The following is a 16098-nucleotide window of genomic DNA, read 5'->3' as shown; positions in this document are numbered from 1 at the left end:
AAAAAGCGAAATGAGGAGTGACCGCAGGTAGCTAAAAGTAGGGAAAACGCATCAAATAAATCTATACAAATGCCTACAAGTCTAGCAAGCGATCCCTTTGTTTTTAAAAGCTAAAATAACAGTCCTGCACATCTTGCATCGAATGGTCACGCAAAAAAAGAAATGCAAGTGAACAAACGGACAAGTAAAGATACACAATACACATATTCTACATTAAAGAAACAAAACAACCAAAACCTGCTTTGAAAGAAAATAAAGGAAAAACTGGAACTGCAACCAAACAGAAAAATATAAATAAAAATGTACTAAAAATTTAAAATCTGGTCAGGTGGTTTCATTCAAATCGAAACTGAACGAAACGATTGTGGCGCTAGTGCTTGTTGTACGAATCATCGATAACTGTATGCGCCTAAATGTATGCAATCTGTGTAGCATTTTTCAGGAAGTCTTCGTCGAGTGTTGCAGTTTTGGAACTAATAACAATTTTTGTAGTTGAATTAAATATAAAGATGCTAATTTGTTAGCTAACGTAATTCCATCTACTCTGAGCTACAAGATCAGCATCGCTATCGCGCTCCATAACTGATCTTCAGAAAGTTTGTGACTCTTCTCATTTTTAATCCACATTATAGTTTAACTCTCTTCTCTCGACCCCTTATACCTATTGCCTGCGAATCAAAAGGATTCCAGGCCGGTTCCGGACTCGAACCCGGAACCCCATGCGACTCAGACTCAGATGAAAGCAACTTTGGATTAATAAAAACGTACTAACACATGCAGATGCAGGTTGACCACACGGTAATGAGAGGATATAATAAGAGAAGGCTACAGATTTCGTCGGAAGATACCAAGCTGGATTTGTTGGAGGCGAATCGACAACTGACCAAAGTTTTGCTCTACGGCAGATCCTCCAAAATTGTCGGGAGTCCAGATCCCTACGCACCACCTGTTTATTGTCTTCAAGGCGGCCTACGATAACATAGATCGGACCGAACTATGGAACCCCATGCAGCAGTACGGATTCCCTGGGAAGTTGGTACGGCTGCTAAAGGCCACTATCGACGGTGTGCAGTGCAAGGTGAGAGTTTCGAGCATGCTGTCGGAATCGTTCGAATCTCACCGGGGTCTGAGGCAAGGGGACAGACTCTCTTGTGTATTATTCAATATTGACATTAAGAGCGTTGGCAAGACGACAGCGAAGGTGTGTGAAGCGTACACACGACTGAAACGTGAAGCAGCAAGAATTGGATTGATGATCGATGCGACGAAGATGAAATACCTGCTTGGCGGAGGCTCTGACCGTGATAGAGCCCGACTCGGAAGCAGAGTATCAGTTGACAGCGACGTTCTTGAAGTGGTAGAAGAGTTCTGCTACCTTGTTACGATCGTAACTTCGGACACGGAACGTAAGCAGCGAAATCCGAAGGCGCATTGTTCAGGGGAATCATGCCTACTATGGTGCTTAGGACTGACGTGTGGCGAAGAACCTAGCTGAGCTGTTTGGAAGAGCTGATATCCTGACGGTAGTCGAAGCCGTAAGGATACGATGGCTGGGGCACGTGATGAGGATCCTCTTGCGGCACGAGGCGTAGCGATTCCATTGGCTGGATCAAGTGGTGTCAAACCTGTTAGAGATCGGATGCAGCTGTGGACGGAGGACTGCCGCCCTACACCGAGTTTGCTGGAAACGGAGGTCGCCCATCCGGCCATGGCCAGAAGAATAATAGGATATCATCGATTTCTTACCTAAAGCATAGTATTCACGTGGTTAACATCACCATTCAAATTAATCTTTGTTTTCAGATGCAAGAAAGGACACAAAAAAACTCACACACCGTCAGGTTTGGTTTTACTTTCTACTTTGCTTGGATTTTTTCGTATCGCGTGTTTCGTGTTTATTGTTTTAAACGAATACAGACATGACAAAATTTTCATTCTTTCACCTTACGACGTCAAAGTTAGTTTTATTTTGAATTTTGTTCCAATCGTAAGAAAAATCCTACAACAACAAAGAAAAATTGAATACTTGAGTTTGAAATGTTTGCGTTTGCTTGTAACAACTAGTTTAAAATCGATAAAAAAAAAGCTTATCCATTAGGTAAAAACGATAAACAATACTGGCTTTGCTATGCTGTCCAATTACGGCTTGTGAGATACAGGCAGAACGCACCACAGCGTCGTGTTCGTACCTATATCCTGTGTCACATTTTAGCTCCTTTGCATTTAAAACACAACGAGCTAATAATATTCAATAAAAACTGTCCTTTTTCGGTTGGTCGGTCGGTCTTTCGAGCATTTGCTTGGAGGAAATGTAAAATTATTCAAGAGAATAGTGGAATGGCTGATCAGCTGAACCAAACTGTTGAACAGGACGAACAACAGGACAAGAAAGCTTTGATTATGATTAACTGAAAACAATTAGTTACTGGCGCAAGGTACTTTCCGGTCCATATGATCGTCTCATTTAGTATTACAGCTGGTGTTAGAATTTTTACGGAAGCTTCCTCCGAATCTTCACATTCCTAACTTCTGGGGCTTACAGAAGCTTACCAGAAGAAGGAAAAAACGTAATAAAATGGAAACATTTAAATTTGATTGTAAATTTGCTGATGGCGTTGCTTATAAGAAAGATACACACACATGTTTAATTTTCATACTTTTGAACACTTTAAAAACGTTCGCTTCTCGTCTGTCTGCATATATGAATCTTAGATCCGGGACACAACCTGTTAACTAAATCGCTTACAAAACATACTACGCAAGGAATCGATAACCAATCCATCCGCTGTCTCCGCCAACATTAACGAACAACTTAAACACGAGCAGACGTCAACAGAAACAGAAAGTGTAAAATAAAACTATTGCGTAAAATTAACTAAACAAACAAACTAATATACTAACGACACACAGAAAAAAAATCTAGCTACAATAAAAAAAAAAGGTTTGATGTAAAATAAACATCTCTTACACACTTACAGCACTATTTTGGGATTTTCCGTCATTGCACTTTACGTTTCGGCGACCCGGTTGGTTCGCATTTTTCGATACTCTTTTTGTTTTGTGACAACTGGTTTTCTTTCTACATTATTTGCAGCTTTTCTTACTGTCCTTAAGTATACGTATCTCGGTCACGGTAGTAACCATTTTGGGAGTATTCGGGTGTAGGAAATTCACACTAGTCATCGAGTATTAACTGGCATTTTACGTCAAATGTCATGGATGGTGGACAAGGGTTTTGTCAACTGACAGTTCAATTTCACTACTAATAGCTAAAACGTCTGACCTTCCTACTCTACTATTGTTTTAAAAAGAGTAATAAAAGTTAATGATAAGCTTATAAGGAAAATATAACTGGCTCGATTGAGAATGGTTTTGCTACTGACAATCGTTAAAATGAGTAATGAGCATTTTTTTTTTTCTAGTATTTTAGGAATATTCGATTATCATGATCGATACATGCTGGCAAGAAATGAACGCTCGTTAAGAGTTACAAGATGAATATTAATTTCGTTAGGATCAGTAAAAGCTATTAAAAAGTAGGTGCTGATCGGGAGAATATTTACGATAAATTCATTCGTAAAATGAAATACAAGAAAAAGAAACTCTCTCACACACTCTCCTTCTTTCTCTCGTGGACGAAGTTATGATCAGTACATTAATTTGACGTTGAAGATAAATTCGAAATGAAAGTTTTGTTCGACAGACGCTACTCAAGAAAACAGAACTCAAGCTAGGCATATCTTAATGACAAACAATAAGGCGTGAGAAATCAAGATCAAGAGGAATGAAGAAAGTAAAAACGAAACATCCTAATCCAATAACTTAACCGTAGTACACAAAATTGAGATTCATCGATAGTATTCGTCACCACTGCTGCTTGCTGCTTCCTTCACAATTCAGTGTATTAGTTTCTGGCACGGGACGAACGGATACAATGTAGTTGCAGGTGCCGCCGCCGTGGGCAGGTGGGAGTGCATCGTGATGTAGTAGCGTAATTTAATGCCGTTTCATGTGCAGCGATAAATGATCCGAGCGGCTAAAGGAACGTGTGCAAAGCTTACAGCGGAAGGGTTTCAGTCCGGTGTGCTTCCGGTAGTGGCGGGTGAGCTCGTCCGAGCGGGCAAATCGCCAAACACAACCCTCCCAGGTGCAGATGTAAGGTTTCTCTCCTGGTAGCAAAAAAATAAAAAGAGAAACACAATATTAAAAAAGATTCCTTTACTAATGCATCGGCCGGGAATCGAACCCGGGCCGCCCGCGTGGCAGGCGAGCATTCTACCACTGAACCACCGATGCTTCGTGCTGAGAGCAGCACTCGTACGCTTACTGCTTCGTTCACGCTTACTCACCCGTGTGCGTTCGTTTGTGCGCTTTGAGATGAGAACTCTTGGTGTACACCTTATCACATCCGGTCGCATCACAGCGATGAATCTTCCGATTCTTCGTTAATCCTTTCATCGAGGACAGCGAGGAAGACGACTGATGGTGGTGGTGATGATGGTTGTGATGGTGATGATGCCGCAACTCGGAACCGAGCCCAAGCAAACCACTTGAGGCTGCTGCTAGATGTAGGTGATGGCGAGGAGTGTTACTGCTGCTGTTACTACTATGCCCATTATTATCGTCCCCGTGGCGTTTTGCGGACGATGCTACTACAGGCTGCTCACTGTTGATCCCGCCATTGGAACTGCTGTTCGATCTGGTACGCTGCCGTAGGTCAGTTAGCTTGCCGGTATACCGATCCGGACTGTTACTTCCCGTGGAGCTTGTGGTGTTGCGAGAGCGTAAAAATAACCCGGAACTGGCCGATTGAGATGTGGTCGTGTTGGCTGTTTGCTGATGCTGTTGCTGCTGTTGCTGAAGCAGCCGCTGGAACGCAACGGTGGCAGTCTCGCTAAGCGGATGGTTCTTGGGTAAGCTGGACGCTATGGACGCGATCGATGCAGCCAAGGGTCCAGGAATACCGGGTAATAGTTTAGCCACAGTCGGTGGATGGACGGCGGATGCTGCAGAGAGCTGATGTAGCTGGTCGTGCAGCTGCTGATCGAGCATCATCGAAAGAGGTGACTGAGCTCGGCGATGGCTGTTGATGCTGGCCGTACCGAGCAATGTCTGTTGCTCATCAAGCTGCTGCTGCTGGTGATGATGCACGGAAAAGGCTTGCAGAAACTGTGCCGGAAAGAGATGATGATGTGGATGGTGATGATGCGTCGGATGCGTACCACCAAGTCCCGCCGATGGTGACTTTTTCTGCTGGCTTTCCGGCTTCGTGCGGTGCGTGGGACTGGCACGCTGCTGAACACAGTAGTTACTGTAGATAGGATAGGATGTCTCGCGGAAGGTACTCGGTTTCGTTTCAAGGTCGCTTTCACTAGGATAGTTGTTATTATTCACACTAAGGCTATTGTTATTTTCGGCTAGGATGAGTGCCGCTGTTGCAGCACCGTCGGCGGCGCTCCCGTTGTTATTTTTCTGCGTTTCCGATTGGCCTGGAGCGATGGCACTTCCGGGGCCGCACAGCGTTGAAAGAAGCTGATGTGCGTGCGTCGGCGAGAAGGCGGAGGGTGGTGCATGCGAGGCTGCCGCAGCGGCGGCAATTGTTGCGGCTGCTGCAGCGGCCGCAGCAGCTGCGATCTTGGCCGTCGTCGTCGTTGACTCACTACTGCTGTCCGTGCTATCATTTTCGATCTCGTCGTAGTTGTTGTTGTTATTGTGGAGCGTGTAAAATCTAGAACGTAGAGCACGAAGAAATAATGTAATCCCGATGTGTTGATGTGCCTCTTTGTATGATACAAAATTTTAACCTTTTTACTGAAAAGGCCAAAGCACGTCGAGCGAAGAAAGTTCCTTTCGATACAATGCGTTCATCGTGGAAGTAGTTAAATCACTATCTTGCCCTGTTCACGGCCTTGTTTCACACAGTACCCTAAGTCTTAGCTGAAGGCTATGGCCGATAATTTAAGCGATTATGGTACATTACTTGCCACCTACGGGTTGTGTCCTTTTTGTGTGGCCGTACGTAGCGACAACCTTAAGTTAAAGTGGAAGAGAATGGATTCTCATGGCTACGCCGCACATTGAACGGTAGCAGCTCACAACTGTTATTATTCGGAAATTTAGTCAAAAGCTCATATTTGATTGTGCCTTGCCGCACAGTGGTTCAGCTTAGACCGGCGGGCGGACGTTTCTTATTCGGAGCAGTTGGAGTAGTATGTTCTCATAATTGATTTAGTGTTGAAATATGAAATACTAATTATCTAAGTAGCATCATTATAATATTGACGTCTAGATGGCGCCACTGAACGGATTTTTAATATGGCTAGAGCAGCCACATGCTGCATGATTAATTTTACTATTTTAAATGTGTTCTTTTACAATACATAATGTATCATTTATATTTACTGCATAGCGTAAATGAAATCGTTACAGAAGTACCTGCATTTTTTATGTGTGCAAACTATATTAAAAAAGCGTTTTTACTATTACATTTGAAATGCCTATAACATTTATAGGGTTCTTTTCTTGGCTTAACGACCTCTAAAAGTTCATGCCGGCCATCGAAATGGCTTACTAGCCTGCCGATATCACGTTGTCGGTTAGTCAGTTCTCACTACGGTAGGACGTTCCGGATCGGATTTGAACCCCGGTTCTGCCGTTTGAAGACCGGCGCCAGGACCGGGGATTTAAAGGGTTAGCTAGGGCTGAAATTTCCAAAGAACACTTATAACATTTATTTTTCCAGTACGTTTTGATACCAACAACAGCAAACTACAGAAAAAAGGGCAGGACTGCCATATTTCAGGTATTGTAAATTTTAAAAGTCTTTTGTAATATTTCAATCAAAATATGCAACATTCGGTAAAAATCCAATTTTGTATCTCACTATTCAAAAGTGTATTAAAAATCCTTTCGTATGATGTACAATGTTCTAAGCAACATCTAAATGCAAATAATTTTAAAATAAGTGCAAAATGATACCTTTATTAAGATCAGTGAGTGATATTTATTTTGATTATGAATGGAAGTGTGTAATATTTGGCGGTTTTATTTCATAACTATTTGACCTTCAAACAAGAAACTTTGTTTAAAAATCTATGTCCAAAAAATTCTTCTCCTTATGTCCGTCTTTTGGAGCAATGTGCGTCGTTGATTGGAATGGTCAAACTTGCATCAAACTCGCCGCTCTTTCATTCGCGTTTTTAACAAATTTTAACATAAGTTTTTATCTAAAAATTAATTGATGGTGGTTTATACATTGTCGTTGTACTTACAGATCCTTTGTTTTCTGCCTTAAAGCTAACAGGTGTGGTGCTGTGATGAGAGGAGGTGGAGGCCGTTTCAAGAGACCGCTGCGCATTCGGTTCGATGCTGATTTTAGATCTGAAAGATAAAATAAAGAAGAAAGAAAATCATCAAAGAAATGTTGTAATACGCTGCCAACATTAGTTTGTTCCGCTTAAACAATAGAGTTTAAAACATTTAATTTGCGGGCAAGTAATGCATGCTGCTAAAAATTGTGACATTTACTTTGCACCCAGCACAAAATCCACCTTTACATCCATCTTTTATCTCTTACTCAATCGCTTGAAACAAAGGGTTCTCGGATAGATCGTCACTAAATGAATCATTAGCATTAACACCCAGCGAGAAGGGCACCGACCGATCGCTGCGTTCTCCGATGCGGACACGGACACGAAGGTGGAAGGAATAAATCCGTCCATTTTAGCCTCTTTTGTCGGCTAGTGACCAACGATTTACATTTTGCACGATTCGATCCGATTCACTTCATCCATTCGCAACCGGACGAATGCTTGCAATGAAGGGCACATCGGCGATCGGACGTTTGTGGAGCATTTTTCTCCGAGCTAAATGCAGATTTTATGAGTCAGAGCATGAGCACCAACCATAAATACGGTCGGGACAGGGAGAGCACTGTGGGCAGTAGCAGGCATCCGGTAAGGGAGATATTTGACCACAAACCATTTACAGCATAGTCTTACGAATTAATGTATTTGACCCGACTGCCTTTTAGTTATTTCGGAGCTCGACAACGCTGTTAGAAGGTAAATTTAATGTGTATATTAAGTATTTAGTAGATAGATAATCATTTGTAGAACAGAGTAAAATCGCTTTTAATGTACGAAGACATTTGAAAGCTCAAATTCCTTTGATTGTGTCAATCAAGATATCGAAAGCAACAAACATGCATCAGATATTAACACCCCAAAATGCATAAGTGACATAAATATCCTCTTTATGTGCGAGGATCGCGTGAAAGTCTACCGCATAAAGCTCCAAATCGTTTAGATAAACGATGCTCTTACTCATCGTCTGCACTGCTGATTCAACGCTTCTTCTTGCGCACATTTCGCACAGAAGTTAATCGTGATGACATCCGCGACCCCAATTGCAGAAGTAAAGCTCACTGAACGCTGCTTGATCCCGGGATATTGGCATGAAAGCTGTTTTCGGGTGTAAATTCTCTGAGGTTCGATCGCATTCAACAGCGAATTTGTGACCTTATGTAGGCCACAGCTAGAATGGGCTTTTCGATCGTTGTTCATCATTTTAGCACCCTGCGTTTGGCGATGTATTGCCAATTGCGGTGTTTGTTGCTTTTTGAATGGGATAAAAATAGAGCATTTTGGTAGAGATATTTCAGTACCCCAGTAGAATATGACGAAACCTGTATCTGTTATGATTATATTGTAGCAATAATTATGGTATCATTTGAAGGATCGATAAAACGAGCTTAAATCACGCTTCAATGGCTACAGAAATAAAGTGTATTATCTCTTTACCTCAGCACTAATTCAACACAATCCCGGCGAATAGATTACGTGGGCCTAGTCGTAATATTAAGGTGAAATAAAAATTGGAGTGCTTTCGGGATCGATTTAGCTGCAGCTCTTGCTTATTGAGAATGCATTCACTGACGATCCGATTCGATTAATGCTGCGCTCGGTGACCTCCTTCGTCCACCGTGTGGGAAATAATAAAACGAACTCCTTAAGGAAAAGCACACCATTGCTTGCTACCACGCTGAAGATCCACGCCAATCCGCGCCAGAATGCTCATGAAGCGGGTGATTTGACCGAAACGCTTATCGGTGATGGGCACTTTAGCAGCGACTCCGCGGCATTACGACATTACATTCTCCCGCGCGTGGCCATAACTCCTTCGAACGAATCGCGCACATCAGTTTCCTCCCCTTTGAGCACTGTTCAGAAGGGACGATGAAATGAAATTCGATGTTCAGCAACGGTTCGAGAGGTCACTCGCACGCAGGTTCATATCTTTGCGATTGCGCTTCTGTCAGGGTTGTTTTTATGATTTCGTTTTTCCCCAATTTTTTGGACAGTCATTTGGAAAGGCTTATACACAAAAGCCGCCGAGGGAACGGGAATGACACATATTGTGGTGAAATAATTTTTGAAAGGATAAGATTGTAATAGTGATGGGGCAGCATATTTATGTTAAAGTTTAACTTTTCAAGTACTGATTGCTGGTAGGTTTTGGGTACGCGCTTAACGATCGATTTCAAATTAACGACCAAATGATGAGGGAGCAATCATCATTGGCTGGATCATTGGTATCGAACATCGGGTGTAGTGAACGTTTTAAAAAACCAAAGCATTTCTTGTGATCTTCCGAAAACACTTCAACGGGATGCGCGCATGCACTTGCTGCAACTGCACAATCTGAGGGTAAAGTGTAATTATGTGTGCCTTTGCGAATGGGAGAGCGTTGATTTTCAGAAAACATATACCCATCGGGAGTACACATTACACACACCGACTTTTGCTTTCGACGGGACATTTTTTACACGGCATTACAAATGGTACCGATAAGTGGTTGGTGATAGACGGTGTAATTATGCAAATGAAGAAGCGGTAATTGGGATAAAGGTTGGCGATTTCGATTAATAGTTTCGGGAGGTATAGTACAACTCTCTCATTATTTAGTAAGCATTAAGTGAGCAACATCACTTCCTCGATAGTATAGTGGTCAGTATCCCCGCCTGTCACGCGGGAGACCGGGGTTCGATTCCCCGTCGTGGAGAAAATTGCAGCTTTTTGATCATATTCGTATGCAGTTAGCTTAGGACAGGGGTGGTGGTGTTACCCTATTGATTAAATCTGTGCCCTAAGGCGCCGCGCCAATATTAAGGCTAATTTGTATAGCAAAATCCCTTAGTGGTGAGGTTATTATGACAATTTTATCAATAAGGAAGTTATTTCTATGAACAAACGATATTATTCAAATTTTGTAGATAAACAAGAATTAAAGATAAAACACCACCCTGAAAGAAAGATGAAAAATAATAAAAAGCAAATCCAATAACAAAAAATAGTTTATTCTAGCTGATTTGTTTCTACAAAATTATTAATGTTGCTGGTTTTCAGAGCCAATATCATTAAATACTGTTTTAATTGGGGAACGTTTTTGTACAAAAGTTACAAGTTGTGTACGTTTTCACTCTGTATGCATACTATGTTTTATTATTTTGTCAAAGAAACTAAAAATAAAATGGCAAATATTGGGCACTGAAAAAAATCAATTTTAGAGAGAATTAAATACAAACGACCAGCAATAGAATCAACACAGTCGAATCCCCCTGACTGGATGGGTAAGATTTCTACTAATACTATGAATTCCTCGATAGTATAGTGGTCAGTATCCCCGCCTGTCACGCGGGAGACCGGGGTTCGATTCCCCGTCGTGGAGAAAGGTAGTTTTTTTATTTATTATTCTACCAATACGATTTTCTTATCTCTTCATTCTTTGACCAATCTTTGCTGTAGTTCGGCAAAGAGTAATACTATTATTAGCACAGCTAAATATGTAAAAAATGGTTTGTTTTTAGCACACACGAATCACAGACTATGCTCAAGCGTATTTGCAGTGTTTTTAAGGTGCCCACAAAAACACTTAACAAACATAAACACAAAAAAGTGTTTTAAAAACATTTTTTTAATAATTATGTGAAACACTGTTTGGACAACTACGGAGAATCATCATATCCGCAGAACACGCTCCTAAGCAAACACGAGATATGATGTACTCTTGTGGAATGATACAGACCCTCGTTAAAAACTGGACTTACTACTTGGCTGACGGAACAACAATCAGCGAAACGTCTGAGCACACCCGGGATAAGGTGCCCTTTCAAGATGTGGAGAAGGAAATGTCTCCAAAGCATTGTGAATTGTAACTAGCTTGTAAATTGTTTTTAAGGAATACCGTCCCGTCCCGTACCTTTTCGGAACAAAGGTACGTATATTTACATATATTAATTAGTGATTTCGAAACAACAAACGTTTTAAGGAACGTCTTATCGGTATTGCATTAATGATCGCACATTGTTTTCGGTATTCACAAACATAGAGACACTCGTTTTATGACTCTAGAAACGCTGTAATTTTAGAATTAATTGATTGCGTACTCGGCTATATACTGTTAAAGATGCTGCGCAGCCGAGATTTCGTTAGAACCGCTTCTCTCAACATCCTCGATAGTATAGTGGTAAGTATCCCCGCCTGTCACGCGGGAGACCGGGGTTCGATTCCCCGTCGGGGAGAGGGTAATATTTTATTAATTATTCCCACATTAAGAGCCAAGCAATGCGGTCACGCCAGGTTGCACAAATAAAAAAGAAATATATATATATGTGTGTATATAAAAATAATTATCGTAGTATATTTTTATTAAAGGAAGGTTTTTGTCATTATTCTACGTTCTTTGTTTTGTTTGATTATGATTATGCATTGCATAAATGATTATGTTATGCAATGTTTGCAAATTAGCAGCTACTTTGGATTGCTTTGATTTTTATTTGGTTTTATTTAACAAATAACAATAATTTTCTCAAAATTACATGTCTTAGCCTATTAAAAATAAAAAAGAGCTAACCTTCTTATCTCTTCATCCTTTGACCAATCTTTGATACAATTTATAAAACAGCTCAATTTATCGAAAATGACTTATTTTTAGCACACACGGCCCATGGGCAGTGGTTCACACTGAGCGCATTTACAGTGTTTTTCAGGTGGTCGTAAAAACACCAAACAACCAAACAACACAACAAACGATCTTACCAACGTCTTATCGGTATTATATTTATGATTGCACATTGTTTTTGATAATGAGAGGCAAATGTAGTCTCAGAAACTCAAAGCCTCTATAAAAAAAACAAAAAAAAAAAACTCGTTTTCTATAATCGCAAACATAGAGGCACTCGTTTTATGACCCGAGAAGCACTGTAATTTTAGAATTAATTGATTACTGACTCGATTACATTCGTTTAAAGATGCTGCGCAGCCAACATTTCGTTAGAGTGACTTCTTTCAACATCCTCGATAGTATAGTGGTAAGTATCCCCGCCTGTCACGCGGGAGACCGGGGTTCGATTCCCCGTCGGGGAGAGGAAAATATGTTTTAGCTTTTTTTTGCTACCACACACAACCATTTTGTTACTCTTTCGACATAAGAAAGCACTGTAAAAGTCAAGCCAAGACTACTAGCTCTTTAACGACGTCCGTGTGTCCATGGCGTATTTCCGATTGCACCTGTGCCGAAAATATGATTACCACTACACGAGCACACACAAGCGTTCCACTAAAAATCACTGTAGCTGGTAGCACGAGTGCTATAAAGAGAGAAAAATGGATCATCAACCTGCCTAATGACGCTGGTGTGTAACAGAGCCCAGCGTACATGTTTATGTGCCTACTTAGGCTACATACCACGAGTCATGTTGGCACATGAGTGGTAATAAAATTGTTCTTGTTTGAGATCATCAGGCTCGATTTAACCGATCGAACGATCTACACTGGCAGGCAGTTTTTGTGCACAGAGCAGGGAAGCGATACACGAGCCCCAGTCAGGTTTTGTGTGTGTGTGTGTGTGTGCTACCCCAAGCTAAGGCGGCGCGCAGAGTTAGTGAGTTGACTTTGTAAATCGAAAGCTTTTTACTTGTAGTTTTTGTTTTTCTCTTTTTTTTTTGCCCGAATGTGGAGTTTGCTAACTATGTGCAGCAAAGTGAGCCGATGGCAGTGATTTCGATACAACCGCAACCACACAGTGTGGAGTGTAGTGCTCACTTCCTACAGCACGATTCGCGGGCGGATTCATAAATTTGTTTCCGCGCACGCATTATTGCGTAAATTGTCCGCTTTGCCTTTTCCGCACAGTGTCCCATCCAGATGGGCTATCGAACAGCTGTGAGGATGTGGAATGATGCGATCGAAAACAGACTATGAGTTTTGTCCCATTTCTATCCTCACGATCTTCAATCTATGCGGGGTGGCATCCACTGCCTTTTTTTTTCTTGCACGTGTATTGTAAACATCCTCCAGCAGAAGGGTCTTAAGCAATTGTGTGCTGTTCAGGAGCGATCAGTGAGGATACGATCTTGCTTCTGCGGGTGTGCAGGGTGCACGGTAAGATCCGGAAATGTAATTCCCGTCGTCGATGCAGTACTTCATGGACCATAAAATTGTTCCCGAACGGACGGCAAACGGGTAAAGCAGCTGGTGAAACTCCCCTTTTCCCGCTAACGAATGACCGTTGCGAGATAATTGAAGAAATTCTACACATCGTCCCAATCGACATCGGCAATCTTTGGACGATCCCTGCGAATGGTCGAAACCGTGGATCGGCCAAACAGGCAAGGTCCTCTTCACATAGCCCGGTTAGCTATCACGCGGTAGCTCTCGGAGAGATTTTCCAAATGGATCATCGCATCGCACATTGGAAAACTATTTCCTGAGTCAGATATGCCACTCGGCATCAACCCCGCTCGCTCGCACGCAGAGCAGAGGAGGGATCTCTAGCATTAACGTGCACGGTTTCTACGACCCGTGCAGGTGCGGCTTTACGATTGGCTCACGCAAAAACAAAAAGCAGCCCCCCAGTAAAACAAATGTCCAATATCAGTCGGCAACAATCGGTAGCGCATAAAATATTCGTGTCACCAGCATCATCAACGTGCAACGGGATCCAACGTGATCGGGCGCGTGAGGGAAAAGTAGCAAAGTGTGGCTGCAAAGAAAAACAGAATAAAAAAAAGTGCAGCCCTTCCTTCCCCCTTTCCTTCGGACAATCGGTACGGGTTGGTTTCGCGATAGGGAGGCCTTCTGTGAGCGGTTTGGCAAACGGTTGTGCTTGTGTAAGGCGTCGCTATGGGAGATGGTAGAGATCAGTTGTCACGGCCGGTCGTAGCAGGCACGGGTACGCGGAGTGACAGTTACGCTTCGTTTCCATCATTGTTCCTGGGCTAGCTGGGGAAGCAAGTACGCTAGGAATTCGCCTGCCGCATAGATTATTTGTCTTTCCGGTTGTGACTGGAGGACCCGCAACCGGTGGTAGGGTGGGTCCGCTGCCGTACCGCAAAGCAAGCAGAGCCTGACTGTAAATCTTCCTTTATTCCCGACACACAATCCACCCTGGCACGATCGGGAAAAGATTTGTGTTGTGTGCTGTTGCGTTGTTGTTTCGAAAGCCCTTCTAATTCCCTTTTCGAAGAACGTGCGCGAGACAGAAAGGGGAGAACGATATGTGGGACCGACAACATGTTCCACCATTTTTTAACGGGAAGCCTTCCGTTTCACCTGTGATATGGCAGACGCGGGAAGGCGATCTTTCACGACGAATGCTTTCCCTTCGCACGATACTGGCGAGGTAGGACAAACGATTAAATCGGAACCGGGGGAAGCTCATGGCACCGTGGCAAGCTTGCCGGGAGGTACATTTTCATTATTCAAATCGGTGGACAATAATATTATGTAAATTCGATTGAAATGTGTTTGGTTCGGTGAAAAATCGTTGTTGCATACGATCAGGCCAAGATCATAAGGTATAACTAGCGGCCAGGTTAGTGAGGGTTTGGAGAAGAAAGTATTGCATGCTGATGGTATAGCTGTAATTGGCATTTTAGGGAATTCTAGGGGCATCATTATAGTAAGGATTAATCTTTCGTAATAACTTTTTTGGAAGATTTTTGAAGTATTTTTTTTCGTATTAAATTTTTTTAACAGTCTTTGAGTTATATTGATTTCGTTTCTCGCGCTTATCTTTACCTTATACACATGCATGGTACAAAAATTCATACAATTTTCAATTTTTTATCAGGACTATAAATAAGTTCATTAATAAACCGCGCCACTTTAACAGAGTCCTACAATTCTCTTTTAGTAGTCGACACCTCCATGCGAGAGGACACGAAGAACATTCCAAATGATCTTCGCTGGAGGACAGTTTCCCTGCACTTTTGTGGATAAGTATGGCTCTCCAAATCCTCAACAGTACTACACAGACTCTTCGGAGGCGGGCACGGGCTTCGGTGTATTTAACATGCATCGTAGCCTTCCACAAGCTTAGACTGTCATGCTCTATATATATATAGCTGAGCTGGCTGCTATTTTTTACGCACTGTTCATTATAAGCGTGAATACTCCGGACCAGTATTTTATATTTACTGATAGCCTCAGTGCTGTCGAAGCTCTGAAATCCGTCGAGGCATTAAAGAGCTCTGCAAAAGCAGACTCCTTGGCAAAACGAGGTGCCTCCGATGGTAACATTTTTTGAGAGGTCGATTCCCCCTTACAATTTTCTTCCCACCCCACAACAGCTGTGCAAGGCCCGCTGGCAGAGCATGTGGGATGAGGACGAACCCGGGAGGTTCCTGCACTCCATCTCACCACAGGTTTCCCTACGTCACTGGTTTTACGGGCTTCCGGTAGATCTTGCGTTTATTCGCATGATATCGAGACTTATGTCGTACCATTATGCGATGAATGCACATCTTCAACGTATAGGTAGCGACGACTCCAAGGTTTTTAGCTCTAGCAACAACGGATACCACGACTTTTTGTGGAATTCAATGCGGTCGGAATCTTAGCAGCCTTTCGGGCATCAGGAAGATCCCCGGCGGTGCCAATGCGCAATATCCTGGGACAGAAGGACTACAAATATGCGCGGCTTCTGTTTGACTTCGCCAAAAAGATGGGAACCGTCCCTTCCCCTTCCCCACGTTCGTAATGGTGGCATCGGTATGCGAAAGTCGCTATTTCGTCCAAAGAATCGATACAAATTGGT

General features: G+C 42.5%; 1 protein-coding gene and 5 non-coding genes across 6 annotated transcripts in view; 4 read left to right on the top strand and 2 right to left on the bottom strand.

Moving 5' to 3' along the window:
- Positions 1-3996: 3996 nt before the first annotated feature.
- LOC126567443 (Krueppel-like factor luna) overlaps positions 3997-16098 on the bottom strand; it is an 85664-nt gene continuing 73562 nt past the window's right edge. Inside the window, exons 3-5 of the mRNA XM_050223663.1 lie at positions 7272-7380; positions 4350-5728; positions 3997-4169 (exon numbers count right to left, since the gene is read on the bottom strand). Of these exons, the coding sequence (XP_050079620.1) occupies positions 3997-4169; positions 4350-5728; positions 7272-7380 (1661 nt within the window). The remainder of the gene's footprint in view (positions 4170-4349; positions 5729-7271; positions 7381-16098) is intronic.
- On the bottom strand, positions 4226-4296 carry Trnag-gcc (transfer RNA glycine (anticodon GCC)). Its single transcript has one exon. It is a non-coding gene; the product is annotated as a tRNA-Gly (tRNA).
- On the top strand, positions 9991-10062 carry Trnad-guc (transfer RNA aspartic acid (anticodon GUC)). The gene has a single exon. It is a non-coding gene; the product is annotated as a tRNA-Asp (tRNA).
- On the top strand, positions 10657-10728 carry Trnad-guc (transfer RNA aspartic acid (anticodon GUC)). The gene has a single exon. It is a non-coding gene; the product is annotated as a tRNA-Asp (tRNA).
- Trnad-guc (transfer RNA aspartic acid (anticodon GUC)) lies at positions 11510-11581 on the top strand. The gene has a single exon. It is a non-coding gene; the product is annotated as a tRNA-Asp (tRNA).
- Trnad-guc (transfer RNA aspartic acid (anticodon GUC)) lies at positions 12354-12425 on the top strand. Its single transcript has one exon. It is a non-coding gene; the product is annotated as a tRNA-Asp (tRNA).

Source organism: Anopheles maculipalpis, chromosome 2RL (genome assembly GCF_943734695.1).
Source record: "Anopheles maculipalpis chromosome 2RL, idAnoMacuDA_375_x, whole genome shotgun sequence".
Classification (NCBI taxonomy): domain Eukaryota; kingdom Metazoa; phylum Arthropoda; class Insecta; order Diptera; family Culicidae; genus Anopheles; species Anopheles maculipalpis.
This window is presented reverse-complemented; position numbering and strand designations above follow the sequence as displayed.